The 19698-nt window shown below is 40.5% G+C and overlaps 1 protein-coding gene across 1 annotated transcript; it reads right to left on the bottom strand.

Annotated features, from left to right (window-relative positions):
* Positions 1 to 486: 486 nt before the first annotated feature.
* TARS1 (threonyl-tRNA synthetase 1) lies at positions 487 to 16904 on the bottom strand. Its single transcript, XM_088532100.1, has 19 exons — positions 16861 to 16904; positions 16541 to 16621; positions 15086 to 15276; positions 12558 to 12681; positions 11464 to 11585; positions 11117 to 11234; positions 10448 to 10512; positions 10253 to 10331; positions 9477 to 9623; positions 8330 to 8428; positions 7466 to 7632; positions 6791 to 6953; positions 6565 to 6702; positions 5736 to 5813; positions 3827 to 3927; positions 3605 to 3709; positions 2845 to 2917; positions 2032 to 2146; positions 487 to 966 (listed from the first exon to the last, which is right to left on the bottom strand). The coding sequence occupies exons 1-19, from the start codon at positions 16879 to 16881 to the stop codon at positions 818 to 820; spliced, it is 2136 nt and encodes a 711-aa protein (XP_088388226.1). The 5' UTR covers positions 16882 to 16904; the 3' UTR covers positions 487 to 817.
* Positions 16905 to 19698: the final 2794 nt, after the last annotated feature.

Raw genomic sequence — 19698 nt, 5'->3', positions numbered from 1 at the left:
GGAGAACGTGCTGCTCAGGCCAGGCCAGCTCCACCAGTGTCCACGACATGAGGTAGCCAGAGAACTTCCACAGCCCGAGACGCAGAGAGCAGGAAGCGCAGCAGGTGCTGCAGGGGATCCAGTGCAGACACAGTTCTGCCCACGTCCTGCTGATGTTGCCCATCTATTTTACTGGCTCGTACCCTTAGGTGTTGCTTCTAATAATATATCCATTTATGTATTTCTATCTACACTATTAGAATTTTGAAAGCATAATCTATTTAAAAGAGGTTTCTGCAGCAGGATAACTGGTACAAGACTGACATCTACTGATTTATATTTCAGTAGTTGCCAGATCAGTGGACAAGACTGCAGAGTACCCCATACCCTGCTAAAGGACATACTCCAAACGTGTAGCCCGTACCCTGCCAACTGCTGCTACAAGGTGTGCTTCCTGGGTGGTTTCTTAAGCACAGGGTCATGTATTTAACTTTCACAAAAACAATCTGTTATTAAAATGAATTTTATTCTTAAGCTGGTAGTTCAAAAGTTATAGTTATCCCTGATGAACACTTCCATTCTCTTGCAGTTGCAGAAAGGGTCATTTCATCTAGCTGCACCTGTCATTGATCCAAGAAATTTTAATTCATGCTTTTTGAAAAAATGATTTTCCAAAAACAGGTATTTTACTTAGAAAGATCTCTGCAAAAATAGCGAGAGGTCCAATATGTCAGAACTGGTTCAGCACAAACACCTCTACAGTTAAACAAAAAAAAAAAAAAAAAAAAAAAAAAAAAAAAAAAAAAAACTAGAATCTTCTTTATGCCAGGTGGTGGTATTAAAATTCTTCTTCAGCTTGTTTGCAACGAGAGCGTTTCAGTTCCAGCAGCCTCTGCACTGTCTCAGTAATTGTACGCTCGCCATGCACCTTGTTATCTCTAGTGCGAATATTTACTGTTCCACTGGCCTTCTCCTTTTCACCAACAACTAAAAACAACCAAGATGCAAAGACATTAACTTAACATTTCTCAAGCATTTTTTCATTACCATAAAACAAAGATATTAAACAGAACTTCTAAAAAGCTTAACCACCAGCACAAATCCTTCTTTGTCCTCCTCCTCCCTCCCCAAGCTTAGATCTGTAGTAGCCAGCAGTCTTCTTATTTAATCCCATTTATTAATCAAATTAAATCACATTCCTTTAAAAGGTTTTAGTATATTACAAAAGCAACTTAGCCAAATATAAGGGGAAAAGTTAACTGAATAAACTCAGCTTGGCTTATTTCCTCCTACAGCCAGCCACAAAGCCAAAGTAAGTCTAGGAGTACTCTATGGGCAGAGGTTAGAAAGACAGTTTGATTGTAAAGAACCTAGTTTCTTTTTTTTATTATTATTTTATAAAGACAGCAAGGTCACTTACTGGAAAAGTTCAGAGTTATTTGTTTAAATATTGATACACACCCCAAGATAATACCTGTTTGTTTCACTACTAATATAAATTTTACAGGATAGAGTTGGAGGTAGCTACAGAAGAAGCCTGTATAACTAAGACAGTACTTCAAATCATATACTTAAAGGTAATTGTCCTGCATCACCCAGTCTTGCAAGAGTCTGCTCTTAAGATGTGCGTGCTTAGTTCCAAGATGCACCACAGCTGAATGCAATGAAAATATGGCACTTCTTTTGCCACACCTCAGATAAGAGAGCAAAATACTGAAAAAAAAGAAAATCACTTAATCTACTTGACAAATGAAAGGAGATTCCACATGTGCTTCCATACTAATGAGCGGAGGAGAGCAAAAATACTTTTCTCTGAAGCAGCAATCAAGTTTTGGGCCACTCTCTCTGCAAAGACCTTCACTAAGAGCAGTGCAAGCAAGGAATGCCATCATGCAGACAGTGGAGGCTGAGATGGAGAGCTTTAGGGAGCAAAGTGGTCTAAAACACTGACTACCGGCCTCTCTCTTGCTCAAAGAGGAAAAAGCTACATCAGATCCTAGTCCTGTTCAAGACAGTCAGCCAACACGAAATAGCATATGCCCTATACATTACCTAGAATGAAGTTATACTGTGCAAGCTGAGCGTTCCTGATCTTCTTGTTCAGTGTGCACCCAGGATCTACATCAACATCTGCCATTAATCCAGCATCGTGGAATTGCTGTCTGACCTAGAAGAAGCATTTAAACTGACATTGAAAAAGGATATATTTTTTCTGTGATGATGAACTATTTATGAATTGTAGGTTTAACAAGCCAGTCAAACTTGTCTAACTCCTAAACCAAAAACACCACTGGGTCATGCCCTGGAGATGAGGCTAGTTCAAGAATGTAAAAACACGTCAGCTAGCAGGAGTTCATACACACTAAATCACTAAGCATGCTGTGGGACCTGACACACTGGGCTGATTAGGGACTTGAATTTGGCACGGAGAAAGACAGCTCTCTGATGAAGATTTTATTTTGAAGACTTCTAAAAATATATATAATGTGCTTGAAAACTATAGAGAAGAATATCAGCTGGATGCTGAAAATGCCAAGATTCAGCTTCATTTTTCTTATTACTCTGCAAGAAACACAGGGCCAGGGGAAACTGGAACTTGAAGTGTAGGAGCTTTTCCTCTGGCTGAAAAGCTAAACTTTCCAATAAAAGCATCAACAGGATCAGCAGTTGTTGCTGAGATACCCAGTATTTGTTTCAGGTCCTTTCTACGATCCATCTACAATTTCAGCAGCTTAATTTGTTGTCATTTGTACTATACAAATGCTACAACATAATATGCAAAAATTTGTCATTAATAACTGAGTAGCTCATCTAAATACAGTATTTCTGGAACAGATACACACAAAAAAAACTACGCAACTTCACCTTTTGAGCATATTCATCACATGTTGGTCCCACTGGTACCACCATAACCTGCTGTGGGGAGAGCCAGAGCGGCCTTTGAAAACAAAAGAACACAAGTTTTACAGCTTTTAGTATTTTTCAATGTAACATAGCTTATCAATACTCCAATTTAAAATAGCCAGCAATAAATGAGACTAAAATGTACCCTACAGACTCATTAAGCCACTTTCCCAGGTTGTTTTCAGAGGTAATGGCAGCCCTGAACTCAAGTCACAGCTAATCTCCCCAAAACCTAAGTGTCTAAAGAAAAATTTTGATGTGGGCACAGGTACTTATTCACCTGAAGTTTCAAGTTGTGTTCTACAACAGAAAAGCTGAGGTGTTAGGCTTATTACTACTAATCATGAAAAAAAAGTTAACTTTTGAGCCTCTGTAGTATTCAGAGATCATCCCTACTAGATACAATACTGCAGCAGGCTAAGGATGTTACCTACATAGAGGACTCTAAGGCAGCCCAGCTGCATGGACAAGATGAGATGCATGGGTTGTAGAGCTCAGCTGCATGCTGCACCTGCAGGAGTGATATCATGTAGTGGCTACCATGTCTGGGATTACTCAACGCCTTGGGAATGCAGTTTAGGAAGAATCCTGTCATACAGCACAACTCTGAAGCAAGCGAGTAACTAATCCTTTTTACTCTTCCATACTTTGGGCCAATTTATCTCCTACTATATAAAATCTTTGCTCAAACTGGAATAATAAAGCTACTTTTCAACATTACCATTTGCCACCGTAGTTTTCCGTGAGAATGGCAATCATTCTTTCCACAGATCCCAAGATGGCCCGGTGAATGATAACTGGTCTGGTCTTGTCATTACCATCGTGGCTGTGAAGAAAGATTTTTGTTTTTAAGGTTAGGCTGATTCTCTTTTAAAACATATGCCTGTAGTTTCCAGGCAAACTAGATTATACAGCAACTAAAAATACCAATTACTTTACTCACCTGACAAAGGTAAGGTTAAATCTGACTGGCAGCTGGAAATCTAGCTGGATTGTAGCACACTGGTGGTAGCGACCAATGGCATCTTTGATCTGAATGTCAATCTTAGAAACAAAAGACAAACTTTTACTGGAGTTTAATATACATTTTCCTGTGAAGGCAAACGCATTAAGACAGAAACTTTAACTCAGAGTAGTACAGAAGAACTATATACGGCTTTAGACAACGTACTTTTACTTTGTCCTGCTTTGATAATTAAATGATTTGAAAACTCTGATGCATATACCCGTCAAAAAGAAAAATGAGGCAAGCAAGTGACTTTACTTCAGAGGGAATCACATTTAATACATCATGCTCAAGAGTTTCAATCTGCTTTGCCTGAGATTTTCACGGGCTTTTTTACTGAAGAAAATTCAGCAGCACATCAAGGAACAAGTACATTTGTATTGGATCAGAACTGAACATTTCTCATTGAAAATATGACTTCAATCTGAAACTGGGAAACTTACGTTAGTTTACTATACAATACTGGAAAATGTGGTAGCTTGTATGGTATATTCAGGGCATAGTCACAAGGATGAGAATCCTTGTGTTAAATAATCTCCTTTTTCATAAGGACTGCATTAATTAGTGACTGTCTATGTGTCTGTCTACACTCAAGCCTGTTGTTTCTGCTTCATCGTAACAACTTTAATTCTGACCACACCTGTAACAAAGTGGCACAAGCAGACAGCCAGCCAACAGCAGATTTACACTATCTGGACCTTACTTACTTGGCATATTACTTTCTTAGTCATCATTTTACCAGTATGGCTGTATGTAGGAGTTGTGCTCTTTATTTTGGCTTATAAATTAGATATATTTACAACCTTCTCTGAATTTCAAATCACCCAGTTACAGAGTATATATAAATAATAAAAAAAGACTTAATTACTTTAAAGGGACCCTAGATGTAGAGCTTCACTTAAGATATAACTTCAACCAATTCCCACTAAAACCAGTGCAACAAGCTACATGTGTGCTCACTTCACTTAAACTGGAGTGTGCTAGAACTAAATACAAGGTTAACTAAGGTAAGTGTTCCTGCAGATATTTGCCTCTTTTCAAATCTACTGAGGAAATTATTAAATCCTGTTTGCATTTCATATTGTGAAAGATTAGCTCCTGTAACACATTCTGCATACAACCTATAAAATGAAATTGATTCAATTAACCTACAAAGAAATCAGAATGAGTTTACTAAATGAATTAATGTAGACATAAATGTAGGTTATGTTTATTAGAGAAAGATCTACAAGTAATTTTGTAATGCTCTGTGTCCTTATGTTCAGAGACACAAGTGGATTTCTAGAGTCCTGCTTAACCTGTGCAGACTCAGACATATTTCAAAAATACAAAATCAATGCCAAGGTTTGTTTTCAAATACCAAAACCCAGTAGCAACAAAATTTACCCCCCCCCAAAAAAAAAACCCTCTGCCCGTAAAAGGAACTCTTCAGAAATGTATTTATTTAATCAATAAATCTGCTCATTTTTTTTCTCATTTCTTGTTTTACATATAAATCAAGACTTATTTATATACGTTATGATTCAGTGATTGCCAAAAAAAAATATTTCTGCTGTAGCTATTCCTCTGGTAGGTCAGATCTGAGACTGCCACCTTCTGTTCATTTCTCTCACTAAATTATTTGGCTGCTACTTGAGCAGAGCTGATTAGTTTGCAAAGTAGAATATTTACTAGATGAAGCCTTTATCTTGCTCAGGTATCTATTTGAAAATGCCTAACAAAATATCTGCACAGGCAGCTGCCTAACACTTTCTTTCCAGGGAATTCATACATTACAAACATTTTACAGAGAACCAAACAGAATTAAAAGCCAAACCCACCGAGTGGGTGATTGTAACATACTAACCTTAGGTCCATAGAAAGCTCCATCACCAGGGTTTAATTCCCACTTCTCACCAAATTCATTGAGGCTGTTTTCAAGTTGCTAGGGATAAAGGACACACACACACTCAGCCTTTCTCCCCATCATTTTCATTTACAGTGTTTCAGTGCTACAGCATCAGGTCAGCCTGCTGCTAGAGGCACCTAAAAACTACCAAATTACCTATGCTTTTCAGTTACTGCTGCAACTATTTAAAAAACAAGTAAACAAACAAACAAATTATATATTTTGGAAGAGGCCAGTCAAGCAATGTTGGCTTATATACTTATAAGCCAACATATAAGTAACAATCACCAACAATAGTAACAATAAGTAACAATAGCCAACACAAGCCAACAATGTAAGTAGTTTTTATGCTAGATTCAAATCCAAAATCCATTCCTGCTGCATCTTCTCCCTCCCAGTGCAGCTGAAAGGGCTAACCCTGTCCTTTGGATCATCAAAGCAAGCTGGCTCTAAGACTTATTACAGTGGATGGCACTATCAGTTTTCTTTCTCCTCCTCTCAAAGTATTTTTGGCCAAAAAGAGTAAAAGAGAGACAGATGTGTTTGTTTCTTCAAACAATTGTTTGTTTCTGATATGTAAATTGCACTGAGAATATAATCTCCATGCAGAAGGACAACATAAAACAAAAGCCATTTCTCGCAGGCAGACAGAATTAAAGAAATATGGAGTTATATTTCTTATGCCCAGCTGTTACTCTTCTTCCCAGAAGAGGATCTGTTCTTTCAGGTGTGCCAACTGCAGACTAGTTTTCATTTAAAAAAAAATATCATTTAAGTTACTGTTTACCTTCTCAGCTTGATTCCATACTTCAATATCTCCAAGATACTTTTCAGGACGAGTGGAAAGATTCAGTTTGAAGGAAAATCCAAAAACATCATAAACAGTACGCAAGAACTGCAGACAGCTCTTTATCTCCTCTTCAATCTTTATGAGAACGGAAATGAAGTGTCAGCTATGGGAAACTGAGTTATTTGGATTTTAATACACAATTCCATTTAACTGCAGCCCATACCTGCTCAATGGCACAGAATATGTGAGCATCATCCTGCTGGAAGCGGCGTACTCGAGTGAGGCCAGTAAGAGCTCCTGACAGTTCGTTACGATGCAGGACACCAAAATCTGCCAATCGCAACGGCAGCTCACGCCACGATCTCGGACGATGATCAAACATCAGGCTGAAAAAATATTTTGTAATTTGATACTCATCCAGAATCAAAGTTTAGCAAAGAACAGACAGTATATAAGCTGATGTCCCTAACTCCAACCATGAGATCTGAACGCAGTGAACATTCATATCTATTTTTTTAAAGGAAAACAAATTCAGATACTGCTAACAGCTAACAGACTTCCCTCCAAACATGCACAGAGGGTGAAATAGCTCCTAAAACTGAACACGAAGACCTGGACAGCCAAATAGCCATAAAAAGGATAATGCTCAGGGATCCATTTTGGATATTTGAGACTTGTGGTACTTGGATAAGTTAGTTCTGAAAATGTAGCCATTTTAACAAAGGAATAATGGCATTCCTCAGTGTTTCAATATACAGAGAACTCAAACACTCATAATTACATTGCTCCTGACAGCATACCAAATCAAGGTGCTTCCTTACAATTAAGCACAGAAAACAAACTGAGCATTTTTTAAAGCAGCAGCATTTTTGATGAACTGGGTTTATTATGCATTTACCAGTGTCCTGGGCAGTTCATAGGCTTCAGAGCAAAGACTTCTTTCTCCACTTCAAAGGAAAACATGTTGTCACTGTAATGCTGCCAGTGCCCTGATGTCATCCATAATTTGCTGTTGAAAATATTTGGAGTGACAACCTCCTGGAATCCACGTTTTCGATATTCACTCTAGAACAACAGACCAGAACGTAAAATTATTTATAAAACAAAAAATACATGCACAGCCATAGAATATGCAAATGTTGCCTTCCAAAAGTCCATGACTCAATAAAAATATAAAGAAAAGAAGAAAAATCTGACCTTTCTATTCCTTTTTATCTGTGAGGCAGTAGTGATTCAAGCTGGACAAGCCAGGTTACCTCCATTACACAAGCACCACCCTCCCCCAATCTTTTCATGTGTGCTAATAAGCAAGAAGAACAAGTTTATTCCTTGTAAGCATAGGAGGAGTCTCTAATTATACAATGACACTTGATAGTACCCTGCAACCCAAGTATATGACAATAAGACAGAAAGATTTTAAATATTACAGCAAGAAGGTCAGGATATTTTTCCTAAACAACATCTTATAATAGACAGTTCCACAATGCCAGATAAAGCAAATCACCACAGCTGTTCTACCACAGCGTATTTTAAGCTCAACTGTTCTACTGGATGTCAAAGAATCCATAACATCCATTAAACAGCTTTAAATGGAGGTAAAGTTCTGATAATAAAACCTTAATTTAGCAAAAATCACCACTTCAAAGAAACCAGGTTACTTTTGCTCATTGCTTGCAGAATTAGTACATTTTTAACATAGCACTTAAGTCTATATGGTTACATATTCTTCTAAAATTAAGAATTTCTGTAAGAAATTACTTACTCGAATGAATTCAATTAATGTGTTATAAATATAAGCTCCTTTTGGCAAGAAAAAACAGCTACCAGGGCTGAGCTCATGGAAGAAAAACAGTTCTTGGTCCTGCAGAAAAACAGTATTTGAAAAAAAAAATACATATATATATATGTGTGTGTGTGTGTGTATATATATATATATATATATGAACACCAGTACTTTCACTGACATTCACAGACAACTTACTACTGACAGAGCATCACTACTCAAAGGTAAAAAAAAAAAAAAAAAGCAAAAAAGTAAATAACAATAGGCAGGTGCATTTCCATTGGTATATATATATATATGTCTGTTAGTGTTGACTGTTGAAGTACATTGTTCAGTTTTCTATTTCAATACTGACGCTCCAAATTCTGTGTTATTCCTGTGTTTATGTGCAATTACTGTGCCTCCAAAGTTCATTTGTTCCATTGGCAAGTACCAACTAGTTCTGCTGCTGCAGCTCACTAGTAGTTTGCACTTGTATTAGAAGTGTGAACTGTATTAATCTAATTTTCGGGCAAACAGGATATGCTTCAGGACAGCACATAGTGAAATTCTGCTCTGTTTTACTGATGCCTAAGCAATAGACGTTGCACAGTGTGTCCAGGACTATCAATTAGCTGACGGAGGTTCCCATCAAAAACAAACAAACAAACCCCACAAGAACAACAAAATAAGCAGAAAGTATTCAAAGAGAAAAAGCTAGCAAGAGCATGGTCAGCAAAATGTATAATGCATGTCAGGACTAAGCAAGAAGGAAAATGCAGAAATGCACTATTGACTATAACATCACACGGAAAAAAAGAACTGTGAGTGAACAGGCTGCAGCAGCTTGTATAGGAATAAACTCTTCCTGCAGATTGATGTGTTCCTGTTTTGTTATGTTTAATCTGTGGAATAAGGATACTGTAGTGTTTTAAACAGCAAAATCTTTAAATAGTAGTTTCATTTGCTTTAGAATTTTTGATGCTCAGTTGCTACAGAAAATTGCCTGGCTTTGCAAAATTACTGAAAATGCAAACACATCTATATTGGTTGTTCCAGAAATACACGCCGTCTTTGAGATGCTTGTAGTTATGAGGGTACATTCACATGGTGTTTGTGAAATACATTACCAGCAAAGCTGTCTCACCCGCCCAATCTTTCTGTGATCTCTGTTCTTAGCCTCCTCCTGCAATTTCTCCCACTCCTTCAGCATTTTTGCATCTGGGAATGAAATTCCATAGATCCGCTGAAGGGATTCCATATCAGCCTTGCCTTCCCAATAGGTAGAAGAATTCTGCATGCAAAAATTAAATAATACAATAAGCACAAGAAGATACTCCATATTTTACTATCACCTGTAAGAACACATGAAATCAGCAGTATCTGTATTTAATGTAGAACATCATGGCACAAGGAGAGCTCTAATTTCAAAGTTGAAACACTGATGAAAACTAAATATATGTCAAAATTTTAACAGGGATCAATTTTCTGTAGAGACAAATCCACAAAGAATAGATGAACAGGTTTCAATAAGGGTTTTGAACTCTCCTTTCTCTTTTTTTAAATATCACTTACTCCCTCTGTAGCCATCTTCTTCCAACTGTTCTTGTTTTCACTCAGCTATAACCCTTAGATGATAAAATATATAAGCTCCAACTGATACAGATTGGCCATGTCCTTTTCTTAGGCCCTGCTCACTTTCCTATCCACTGCTGGCAGTGCAGGCTCTGGCCACCTAATTGGGCTTCATGCCACGTAAGATAATTTTCACAGCCCACAGTCCTCTCTCAATAGGTTAAACAGAGTTTAGGGCCAGGTTATCACAATTCGAATTTTACTCTTGGATTTCCCACAAACGTATTGTCTCAATACAGCAACACTTTTCTAGTGAACACATTTGTTTCATTCAGTTTCAGCACTTACCTTATGAATTTTTATGGTTTTTATCTTGCCAGTATGTCTGACATGAGGGCCCCTGCACAAATCTATCAAAGGGCCACACCTAAGAAAAGGAAACATTAATTCAGTGTATTGCATCCTAGAAAGTTTTGTCCAGTAGTATTATTTGTAGTGGCATTATTTGTAGTAGTATTATTTTGTCCAGTAATGCATTATTACCTGTACACTGTTGTAGTTGCAGTATTGACCTTCTCATTCAGAATCCGACATTTGAACTTATTATACTGAAAAGAAAAACAGCACACACAATTATTAATTACTTATTAAGCATAAGATCTAAACAGCAGTTTAAACTCTTCGCAAATCTTACGTTCTATTTCATCAAGAGAGAATTATGCAAACAGGAAAGACAGGGAGAGGGTAAGGGATGGGAGAGAGGCAGGAGAGGGAGATGCTCCACTCATGTAGCAAAGCAGGTTGCTCAGAGAGCAGGTTGTGCAGCCTCCAGCCTTACAGGTTTTCAAGACCCAACTGGACAAAAGCCTGAGAAAAATGGTTCAATTTCAGTGTTGACCCTACTCTGGGCAGGATGTTGGACTGGAGACGACCTGAGGCCCTCTTTAACTTCGAGGCCACTGTCATGCTCCTGAGACATACTTCCAGAATTCTAGAACTACAGAAAGTCTAATCTGCATTGCTAAAAAAACAGAATTATACCTTTGCTCATTTTTTTTACTGTTAATATCACAAATAATCTCATAAGAACACAAGATATTTGAAAGTTTAAATTAAGTGGACATTCCTTTCTCTATGGCTAATACAACCTGCAGCTCAAGCTACATCTACCTAACCGTGTGATGCTGAAAACAAACTTCTAAAACAGCCTACCTTAAACATTTCAAGCAGCGTTTCCTTCTTAACTTCCAGTCTTTCAAAGGCTTGTTTTTCCTTCATGATCTTCTTGCATAAGGTTTCCAAAGCAGAGAAGTCATTACTTGATACACCCCTAAAATAAACACACATGAAAAAGTAAAACATTCTTGTTTCGCTTTCTATTGCTGACCTGGAACTGGTTTTGCAATGCACTAACTTGCAGCCTGAACGTACTGCAAAGAACAAAGCAAGTCATATCTGTGATAGGAGTGATGACTTTGTCCCAGAAGGAAGCAAGTAACAAATTTTGCTGTATTTGCACTGCCCCCACTCATAGGAAAAAAATATAAATATATACCTACCCATCCTCAAGAAACATGTCATAGTAAAATCCATTTTCTATTGGTGGCCCGTAGCACAAACATCCACCATAGATTCGCTCCATGGCCTCACCCATGATGTGAGCACTCGAGTGCCAGTACACCTAAAGGAAGCCACAAAAGAGGGTTGAGTCTGAATATGCACAATGCATTTCCAAATATTTTATTTAAAATAATTTCTAAAAGCTTGCTTTTAAATATAAAGATGCAAATCCCATATTAAAGCAGTCTGTAGAAGTGACAACCCGCTCATCCAAAGCACTGATATTTCCAGAAAACAACACTGCAAAGTTATTGAATTAGAATTATTTTCAACTACTGTTCAACTACTGTTTAAATAATTCAACTCTTGTCCTGAATTTTGGAAAATACTTCATCATTTCCATGAACTTCCGTCAACCAGCTCTGGTGATATGCAGCCTGACAACCTTAAGGTGTGCTTGCAACATAAAGCTGTGGTCTTTAAGGTATTTTATGTATGCATTGATGTGGAACAGTTCATAAAGTTAAAAATAACCCTTAATCTTGTACTGCACCTTAGGTTTTTATAAATTAAAATCAAATCTATATCAGAAAATGTAAATATAAATGCAAGTTTTAAAAGTTTGCATTTAGATCTCACTGGAAATCTACATTTTTGTACCTGAACGAACAGCCAAAATTAATTATATACTTTTAGTCCATACAAGTGCAGCTTAATCAATTTTCTTATGTTTGTAACTCTGTACTTTTTTATGCAACATTGCTTTTACAGTCACTGCTAAAGAGCTTGGTTCAGAAGAAACCTATCTTACATTAACATAAAAGCTGCAAATGTAAAATTTTAATGAGAACAGATTTGGCATAACCTACAGCAACTGTTAACAAGAGACTTGGCTGTGAATATATAGTAGAATGTATGGCATTGCTAGTGTCACATCTCCCTCCAAAGAAGCCAATACAAAATTTCAGATGTACATGGAAAAAAAATATTCTCTTACTTTCATCTTTGGAACATATTAGAAACATCAATAACTAAGTAGGTCGAGTTTAATGCAAACTCAAGAATAAACAAGTTTAAAGGAGATGATACTCACTGCTTGAGCTTCTTCATCTTCAAACTTGAGCAGCTCCAGAGTACAATCCTCCTCTAAAGGACGGTCTAGATCCCAAACCACGTTGTTCACTTTCGCGATAACAGTGTTGTCAGCTAAGCCCTGGCTACAAAATAAATAGGTGATACATAAGCTTTTGAAATCAGCAAGTAGAAGCTCCCCAACTTTGCCCTCCATGCCAAGCAGGATTTTCAGGAGTGCTCAAAGTGGGTATAATGCCACAAAAACAAAACAAAACAAAAGCTTAGCCAGTTATGAACATTTAAGAAAATCATACCCACATTTCCAAGAAATGTAGGAAAATAAAAACAAAAGCATAGTCTCCTGGATGTTCATATAGTCTCTAACACATGTGACCTAAAAGTGGCTATCTTAAAATACTGACCTGCCATCAAAATCCTATTGCAATAAAATACAGATCTCACATACCTAAGAGACAAATCTCAAATAGCAAAAACAAACCAAATACCAAATTCCATTTAAAAGATAATGTATTACCTTAAGCCTTTCTTATCCACTACTCAAAAACCCTTTTCTTGATCCCAAATCACAAAAGTAAAGAAGGCTTCAAAAATAAGGCACTTAAGCATCATAAAAATGACATTTCATCTCACCCATTTTTCAGGGTTTTAGCTCTTAAAGTGACCAGCATGCAGTGATCAAACCCTCCTCACAAAGTTCAAGTCATCTCAAACTCTGGAGAAAGGCTACGCTTTTTGATGGGAATCTCACATGTAAGTAAAAATGCAGTTAAGTGAAAGTTAATCATAGTGGTAACACTCCCTGAAATCCATTGAAACATCACCCATCAGCCTTTCCCAGGTCTATACAAGCCAGCATACTCAATCTGACCATTTGCTAAATTTCTTAGCAAATTAGTTCTTAAGACAACTGCAGTACTCACTAAGAAAGATATGAAGTTAGACGTCTAAGGGATGCCACCTATAGTCTGTATTTAATTTTAGAAACTGTATCTCCAAAATGCAAAACATCAGACATAGAAAACTGTGGGTTATTTCCAATTTATTATAGAAGACCCCTTGAAGTAAATTGAATCATAGAATCATAGAATCATAGAATGCTTAGGGTTGGAAGGGACCTCTAGAGATCATCTAGTCCAACCCCCCTGCATACGCAGGGACACCTAAAGCACGTGGCACAGGACTGCATCCAAGCGGGTTTTGAAGATCTCCAGAGAAGGAGACTCCACAACCTCTCTGGGCAGCCTGTTCCAGTGCTCTGTCACCCTCACTGTTAAGAAATTTTTCCTTAAGTTCCTATGGAATTTTTGATGTTTCAGTTTCCGGCCATTTCCTCTAGTCCTATCAGTGGCCACCACTGAAAAGAGACCATCCCCGTCCTCTGCACTCCCTCCCTTGAGGTATTTATATACACTGATTAGATCCCCTCTCAGCCTTCTCTTCTCCAGGCTGAACAGGCCCAGCTCCCTCAGCCTCTCCTCATAGGGCAGATGTTCCAGGCCCCTGATCATCCTTGTAGCCCTGCGCTGGACTCTCTCCAGCAGCTCCACATCCCTCTTGTACTGTGGGGCCCAGAACTGGACACAATACTCCAGATGCGGCCTCACCAGGGCTGAGTAGAGGGGCAGGATCACCTCCCTCGACCTGCTAGAGACGCTCTTCTTAATGCAGCCCAGGATCCCATTGGCCTTCTTGGCCACGAGGGCACACTGCTGCCTCATGGTCAACTTGTCGTCCACCATGACACCCAGGTCTTTCTCCGCAGAGCTGCTCTCCACAAGCTCGGTCCCCAGCCTGTACTGGTGTCTGGGGTTATTCCTCCCCAGGTGCAGGACCTTGCACTTGGCCTTGTTGAATTGCATGAGGTTTTTCACCGCCCAGTTGTCCAGTCTGTCCAGGTCCCTCTGGATGGCAGCACAGCCCTCTGGGGTATCGGCTACTCCTCCCAGTTTGGTATCATCAGCAAACTTGCTGAGGGAGCACTCTGTGCCTTCATCCAGGTCATTGATGAATAAATTGAACAGGACTGGACCAAGGACTGACCCCTGGGGGACCCCACTAGCCACAGGCCTCCAACTAGACTCTGCACCGCTGATCACCACTCTCTGGGCCCTGCCATCCAGCCAGTTCCTAATCCATCTCACTGTCCACTCATCTATCCCACACTTCCGGAGCTTGCCCAGGAGGATGTTGTGAGGGACGGTGTCAAAAGCCTTGGTGAAGTCGAGATAGACGACATCCACCGCTCTCCCCTCGTCTATCCAGCCAGTCATTTCATCATAGAAGGCTATCAGGTTAGTCAGGCAAGATTTCCCCTTGGTGAATCCATGCTGACTACTCTTGAGCACCTTCTTGTCCTCCATGTGCCTGGAGAGGTAAACAACTGGAGAGGTAAACAACTGGAGAGGTAAACAACAAGAGGTAAATTGAGGTAAACAACTAAGATCCTAGCATTAATGATAACAGCCACAACCTGCAGATATAAACCTATCTGAAAATTGTTGCTTAAATCACAGAACAGTATCATACCTAATTCCACAAGCGATTTGGTAAGGAGTGGTTTTCCAGGACTCGGCATCAACCTGCTTGCCATCAGGCAGTGTAACTTTAATGGGTTTGCTCTCACTGGCGGCTCTTTCTGCGAGAAGTGCATCATGTTCAGCTTTGAGTTTATTGTACATCTCTAAACGCTCATTGATAAATGCAGGCCAGGGGTTCAGCTATATATATACACAGAATAAAGAGAAAGAAGAAATAATCAGATTATTGGAGTAATCTAATATCAATTCATGTCCAGAATGCAAATATGAGGGATAAACTTTTCACAAGGAACTAAGTGATTCAGGAATCTCAGTCCTTTCAATTTTGGAAGCTGTATGCAATAACTCCTCCAAAAAGGGAGTGTGGATACTGATGGTTTCTTTTAAAAAGAAGGAATATGGAAACATTTTAAGCAATGCAATTAGAAGTTAAGGAGAAAGACCATCCCAGGGACAACTCAAGATAACAGAAAATGGACAATCTGACACTTTAAAATAGTACTGAAAACACTTTTTCGATTATAAACAAACAAAAAAATCTTTTAAGTATTTCCACATACTTCACTGAGCCTTGGAATATAGCATTGAATTACTAAAATGAATTTGTGTTACACATGCCAGCTAATCAGCATTTATCTTTTTATCTACCACATCTTCCCCTCCATGTTTTCATCTGTCACTCTGTCTCTTGTGTTTTAGTCTTTACTCCTTCAACCTCTCTCAGGCAGTAAGGCGATTTAAATTACGTATCTAATAAGCAATACGCATGATTACAATTTAAGTATATATTAAATTTATAAAAGTTTAGCTTACTGAAAATTAAGGCCTGGCTTTAAGGTCACCACCACCTGTTTAATAAACTACACAAAATTCTAGCACAGGCAGAAATCAATTTAAAATGATCAAAGTTCACAAAAAAAAGTGCCTCTATGACTGGGTCAGAAAATTTAGAGAACATCTCTACCCCAAGCCACCAAAACAGAAAGCAGCTCTAGTCTGCATGTCATATAACAATGTTAGGGCTGTCAGCTCGGTTATGATCAGGGTTAATAGGGCTACGTGGATGGTTTCGATCAGCACTGGCTGGTGTCTGGCTATCTCAGCGCATGGCTGAAGGGAGCTGCTTGCTTGTACCCACCACGGGGACCGCAAAGACGGAGCATCTCACACAGGTCTTCATCATCCCAGGCCACAGGGGCACCTCTGTAAATAGCAGCTAACTCGCTGCCAAACAAGGTCATTTCCGCACAGATTTTACAGAAATTAGAAACAGCAGAACAAGGAATGGAATAAACACAATACTACATAAAATACTCTGGAGGGATGAGCTGCGGCAAGACCACCAGTACACAAGGCAACAGCCAGGAAACTACAGGAAATGGCACCTTTAATGTAGTTTAAATGTGCGCATACGTGTGCGGCATAAGGCCGCCGGGAAGCTCACCTCCGTGCGCCCTTCATCGCCTGCCCCTTCCTTCGTTTTCTTCTTTCCGCAGTCTCCCTTTTTTCCTTCCTCGGCGTTTCCCTAGGGCGAGCGAACACCCCCCTTCTCACTCTCCGGACACGCTCGCACTTTCCACCCCGTCCAGCCCCTCAACACAACACGAAGGAGTCCCGAGCGTCAGGGAAAACACCCCCACCGGGGCACCGGCCGCCCCACCGGGGCACCGGCCGCCCCAACGGGGCAGGGGCGCCCCACCGCCTCCCCGTACCCCGATCGCCCTCCCGGCCGAACCGGGCCGAACCGGGCCGGCCCCGGCCCACCTGGCCGCCGCCACCCGCCATGGCGCCGCCGCGGAGCGAGGGAGGAAGCGGCGGGGCGGCCCGGCGCAGGCGCCCTGCGCCCCGCGCAGCTGATGCAACCAGGGGCGGGAAGGGGCCGCGCGAGGGCGGCTCGGCGAGGCCGGGGCCCGCCGGGCTGGGGGGGAAGCCGCTTTACCGCCCTCCCGGCGGTACCTCCCGGGCGGTAAAGCGGCTTCCCCCCCCCAGCCCGGCGGGTCCCGGCCTCGCCTAAGCGGCCCCTTCTAAAATAAAACGCCGCCCCGAGCTCGTCGCCGCGCTGGGGGCGGGAAGCGGGGGCGTTTCCCCTGTTTGAGCAGTTTTTGCCCCGTGAAAAAGCCCTCCTCGCTGCCCTTGCCCAGAGGCAAGGCTGGACGGACGACCCTGGAGGACACCCTGCAAAGGCGGCGTGAAGTGGGGCTGGCCGAGGGCTGAGTTCTCAGCAAGAATAATCAATAGATAAGGAAATAAGGATTGGGGGGGGAATCTGTCTAGTAAATGGCACAGGAAGATGCTGATGGGAGAGTCAGGCTTGGACAGTGGGCATCTAGGCTGGTTCCCCTTGGTCCATGCAGAGGGGAAAGGGGATGAGAGGGTCCTGGTGTCTGTAAAAAAAAGGCTACAATATTCACAGTTTTTTGACGTTGTAACCTTTCTTCACCTTTCCTCCTGGTGTTGCTTTCATGGGGAAAAAAAAAAAAAAAACACCTACTTAGGAAAATAGCGTTTTGGTACATGCTTGTAGCAGTCGTGGCTCTGTGAGGGGAAGGTTCTTGCAAGACCTTGGGAGCCCCCCCTAGGCTCATTCAGCAGCCAAGCAGCCCAGCCAAGGAAAGGTGTTTATTACAAAATTCACATTTGAAAGAAATACCGGCAGAGTCCTGGGTTGGAAAGAGCCTTTGAGGAGGCTATAGCCGAGGAGAGGGATGCAGCTCCGCTTGGACCCCAGCTATCTACGTGACGCCACTGCTGTCTTGCTTGCAGTCTTCTTGAATAGCTGCCTCCTGCCCGTCTACAAAAACATGCAATTTTGGAGTGTTTTGTCCAGTCAAAGTGCTCTTAGGTGAACGTCAGAGCGTCTTAGGCTCCACAGACTTGGATGCTGCAAGACATAATTCTGGAAAGATGTGCAGTTCAATACAGCTTTCTAATATTGGTTATGTAGATGTAAGAAAACATTACCATTACCAACTCACTTGGCCACAAAAAAAAAAAAAAAGCAAATATTTGTGTATTTAAAAATACTACAATTGGAGGATGTAGCAAATATGGATTTAAATATTTTTATACAGCATAGACTTAAAGACAGTGTTTGTTGTCTCAAAACAAAAATAGCGAATATATGGAAACATATGCATTTAATAATGTATGATGCTGTCTGGTAATGCAAAGGAAAATTGTTTTAAAATATGTCTTTATACATTATCAATATCTTCTAAAAAACCTTTTCAGTGTGAAGGAATTACAGCTAGATAAGAGGCAGCATGTTGCAAATGTTATGAATAAATTGTTTTGCCCCAAGATGACCAAAAAAAAGGTACTGATACTGTTAAAGAGAAAACAAAAGATGATTCAGTATTTCCAAAGCAATTAAAAGTGTAGCAGAACTGTCTGCTTTTCCAGAAGATGGCAGCAATGATACATGCTGTGTTGCTGAAGAAGTAATTTCACTGGACGTCCCATACACAACTTTCTGATTTAGACCATGGGACTTATGGCATAATCTTGTGCCGGGACTGCAAGACAGAAGTTTGGATGTCCTGGATCGCAATTGATTTATTTGGTTAAACAGATATTGTTCTCACTTTTAATAGATAATATGTCTCTCCTTGAACCTGCGGTAGAGCATTTCCATTGAATCGCTCCTTCGTTTTAAATGTGTCAATTTGCTGTGGCAGTGACCTTTGTCACCCAACAGTAGAATATTAAATAACTGGAATAGTCTCATACAGAACATGCATAAGGTGTTAAAGAGGAAGCATGCTCAAACCCTGAGGGGAGATTATGAGAAATTCTCCAATTTAAGGATCTTATAACCTTCAACGTTGTAAGGACAGCTCTACAGTGCTGTTACTCAACTATAGCCAACTCTGTTTTTTTATCTAGGAAACAGTGCATTGCGTTGGACATCAGAAGAAAATTGATCTTCAGACATGTTTCTGTTTGTTAAAAGTACCCTACTATGTATGTGTGGCCTGTATATGTTTCATATAGTTTATGTCTACCACAATGTAATAACCGCAATAAGATATTATCCCCACAAAATCACAGAATCATAGACTCACAGAATCACAGAATGGTTAAGGTTGGAAGGGAGCTCTAGAAATCATCTAGCCCAACGCCCCTGCTCCAGCAGGGTCACCTAGAGCACAGGGTGACATCCAGGTGGGTTTGGAAGATCTCCAGAGGAGACTCCACAACCTCTTTAGGCAGCCTGTTCCAGGGCTCTGTCACCCTCACAGTAAAGAAGTTCTTCCTCCTATGGAGGTGGAACTTCCTGTGTTCCAACTTAACACTCGTTAACCCTCGTCCTGTCACTGGCCGCCGCAGAGCCTGGCCCCATCCTCCCTACAGTCACCCCTCAGCTACTTGAACATGTTCATCAAATCTCCTCTCAGTCTTCTCTTTTCCAGGCTAAACAGGCCCAGCTCGCTTAGGTCTTTCCTCGTAAAAGAGGTGCTCCAGTCTCGTAATCATCTTTGTCACTCTATGCTGCACCCTCTCTAGAAACTCAGTGTCCCTCTTGTACTGAGGAGCCCAGAACTGCACGCAATACTCCAGGTGCGGCCTCACCAGGGCTGAGTAGAGGGGCAGGATCCCCTC

This window comes from Tinamus guttatus, unplaced genomic scaffold (assembly GCF_059628265.1).
Source record: "Tinamus guttatus ecotype Peru unplaced genomic scaffold, ASM5962826v1 Tinamus_guttatus_pri_ptg000455l, whole genome shotgun sequence".
NCBI classification, from domain to species: domain Eukaryota; kingdom Metazoa; phylum Chordata; class Aves; order Tinamiformes; family Tinamidae; genus Tinamus; species Tinamus guttatus.
This window is presented reverse-complemented; position numbering and strand designations above follow the sequence as displayed.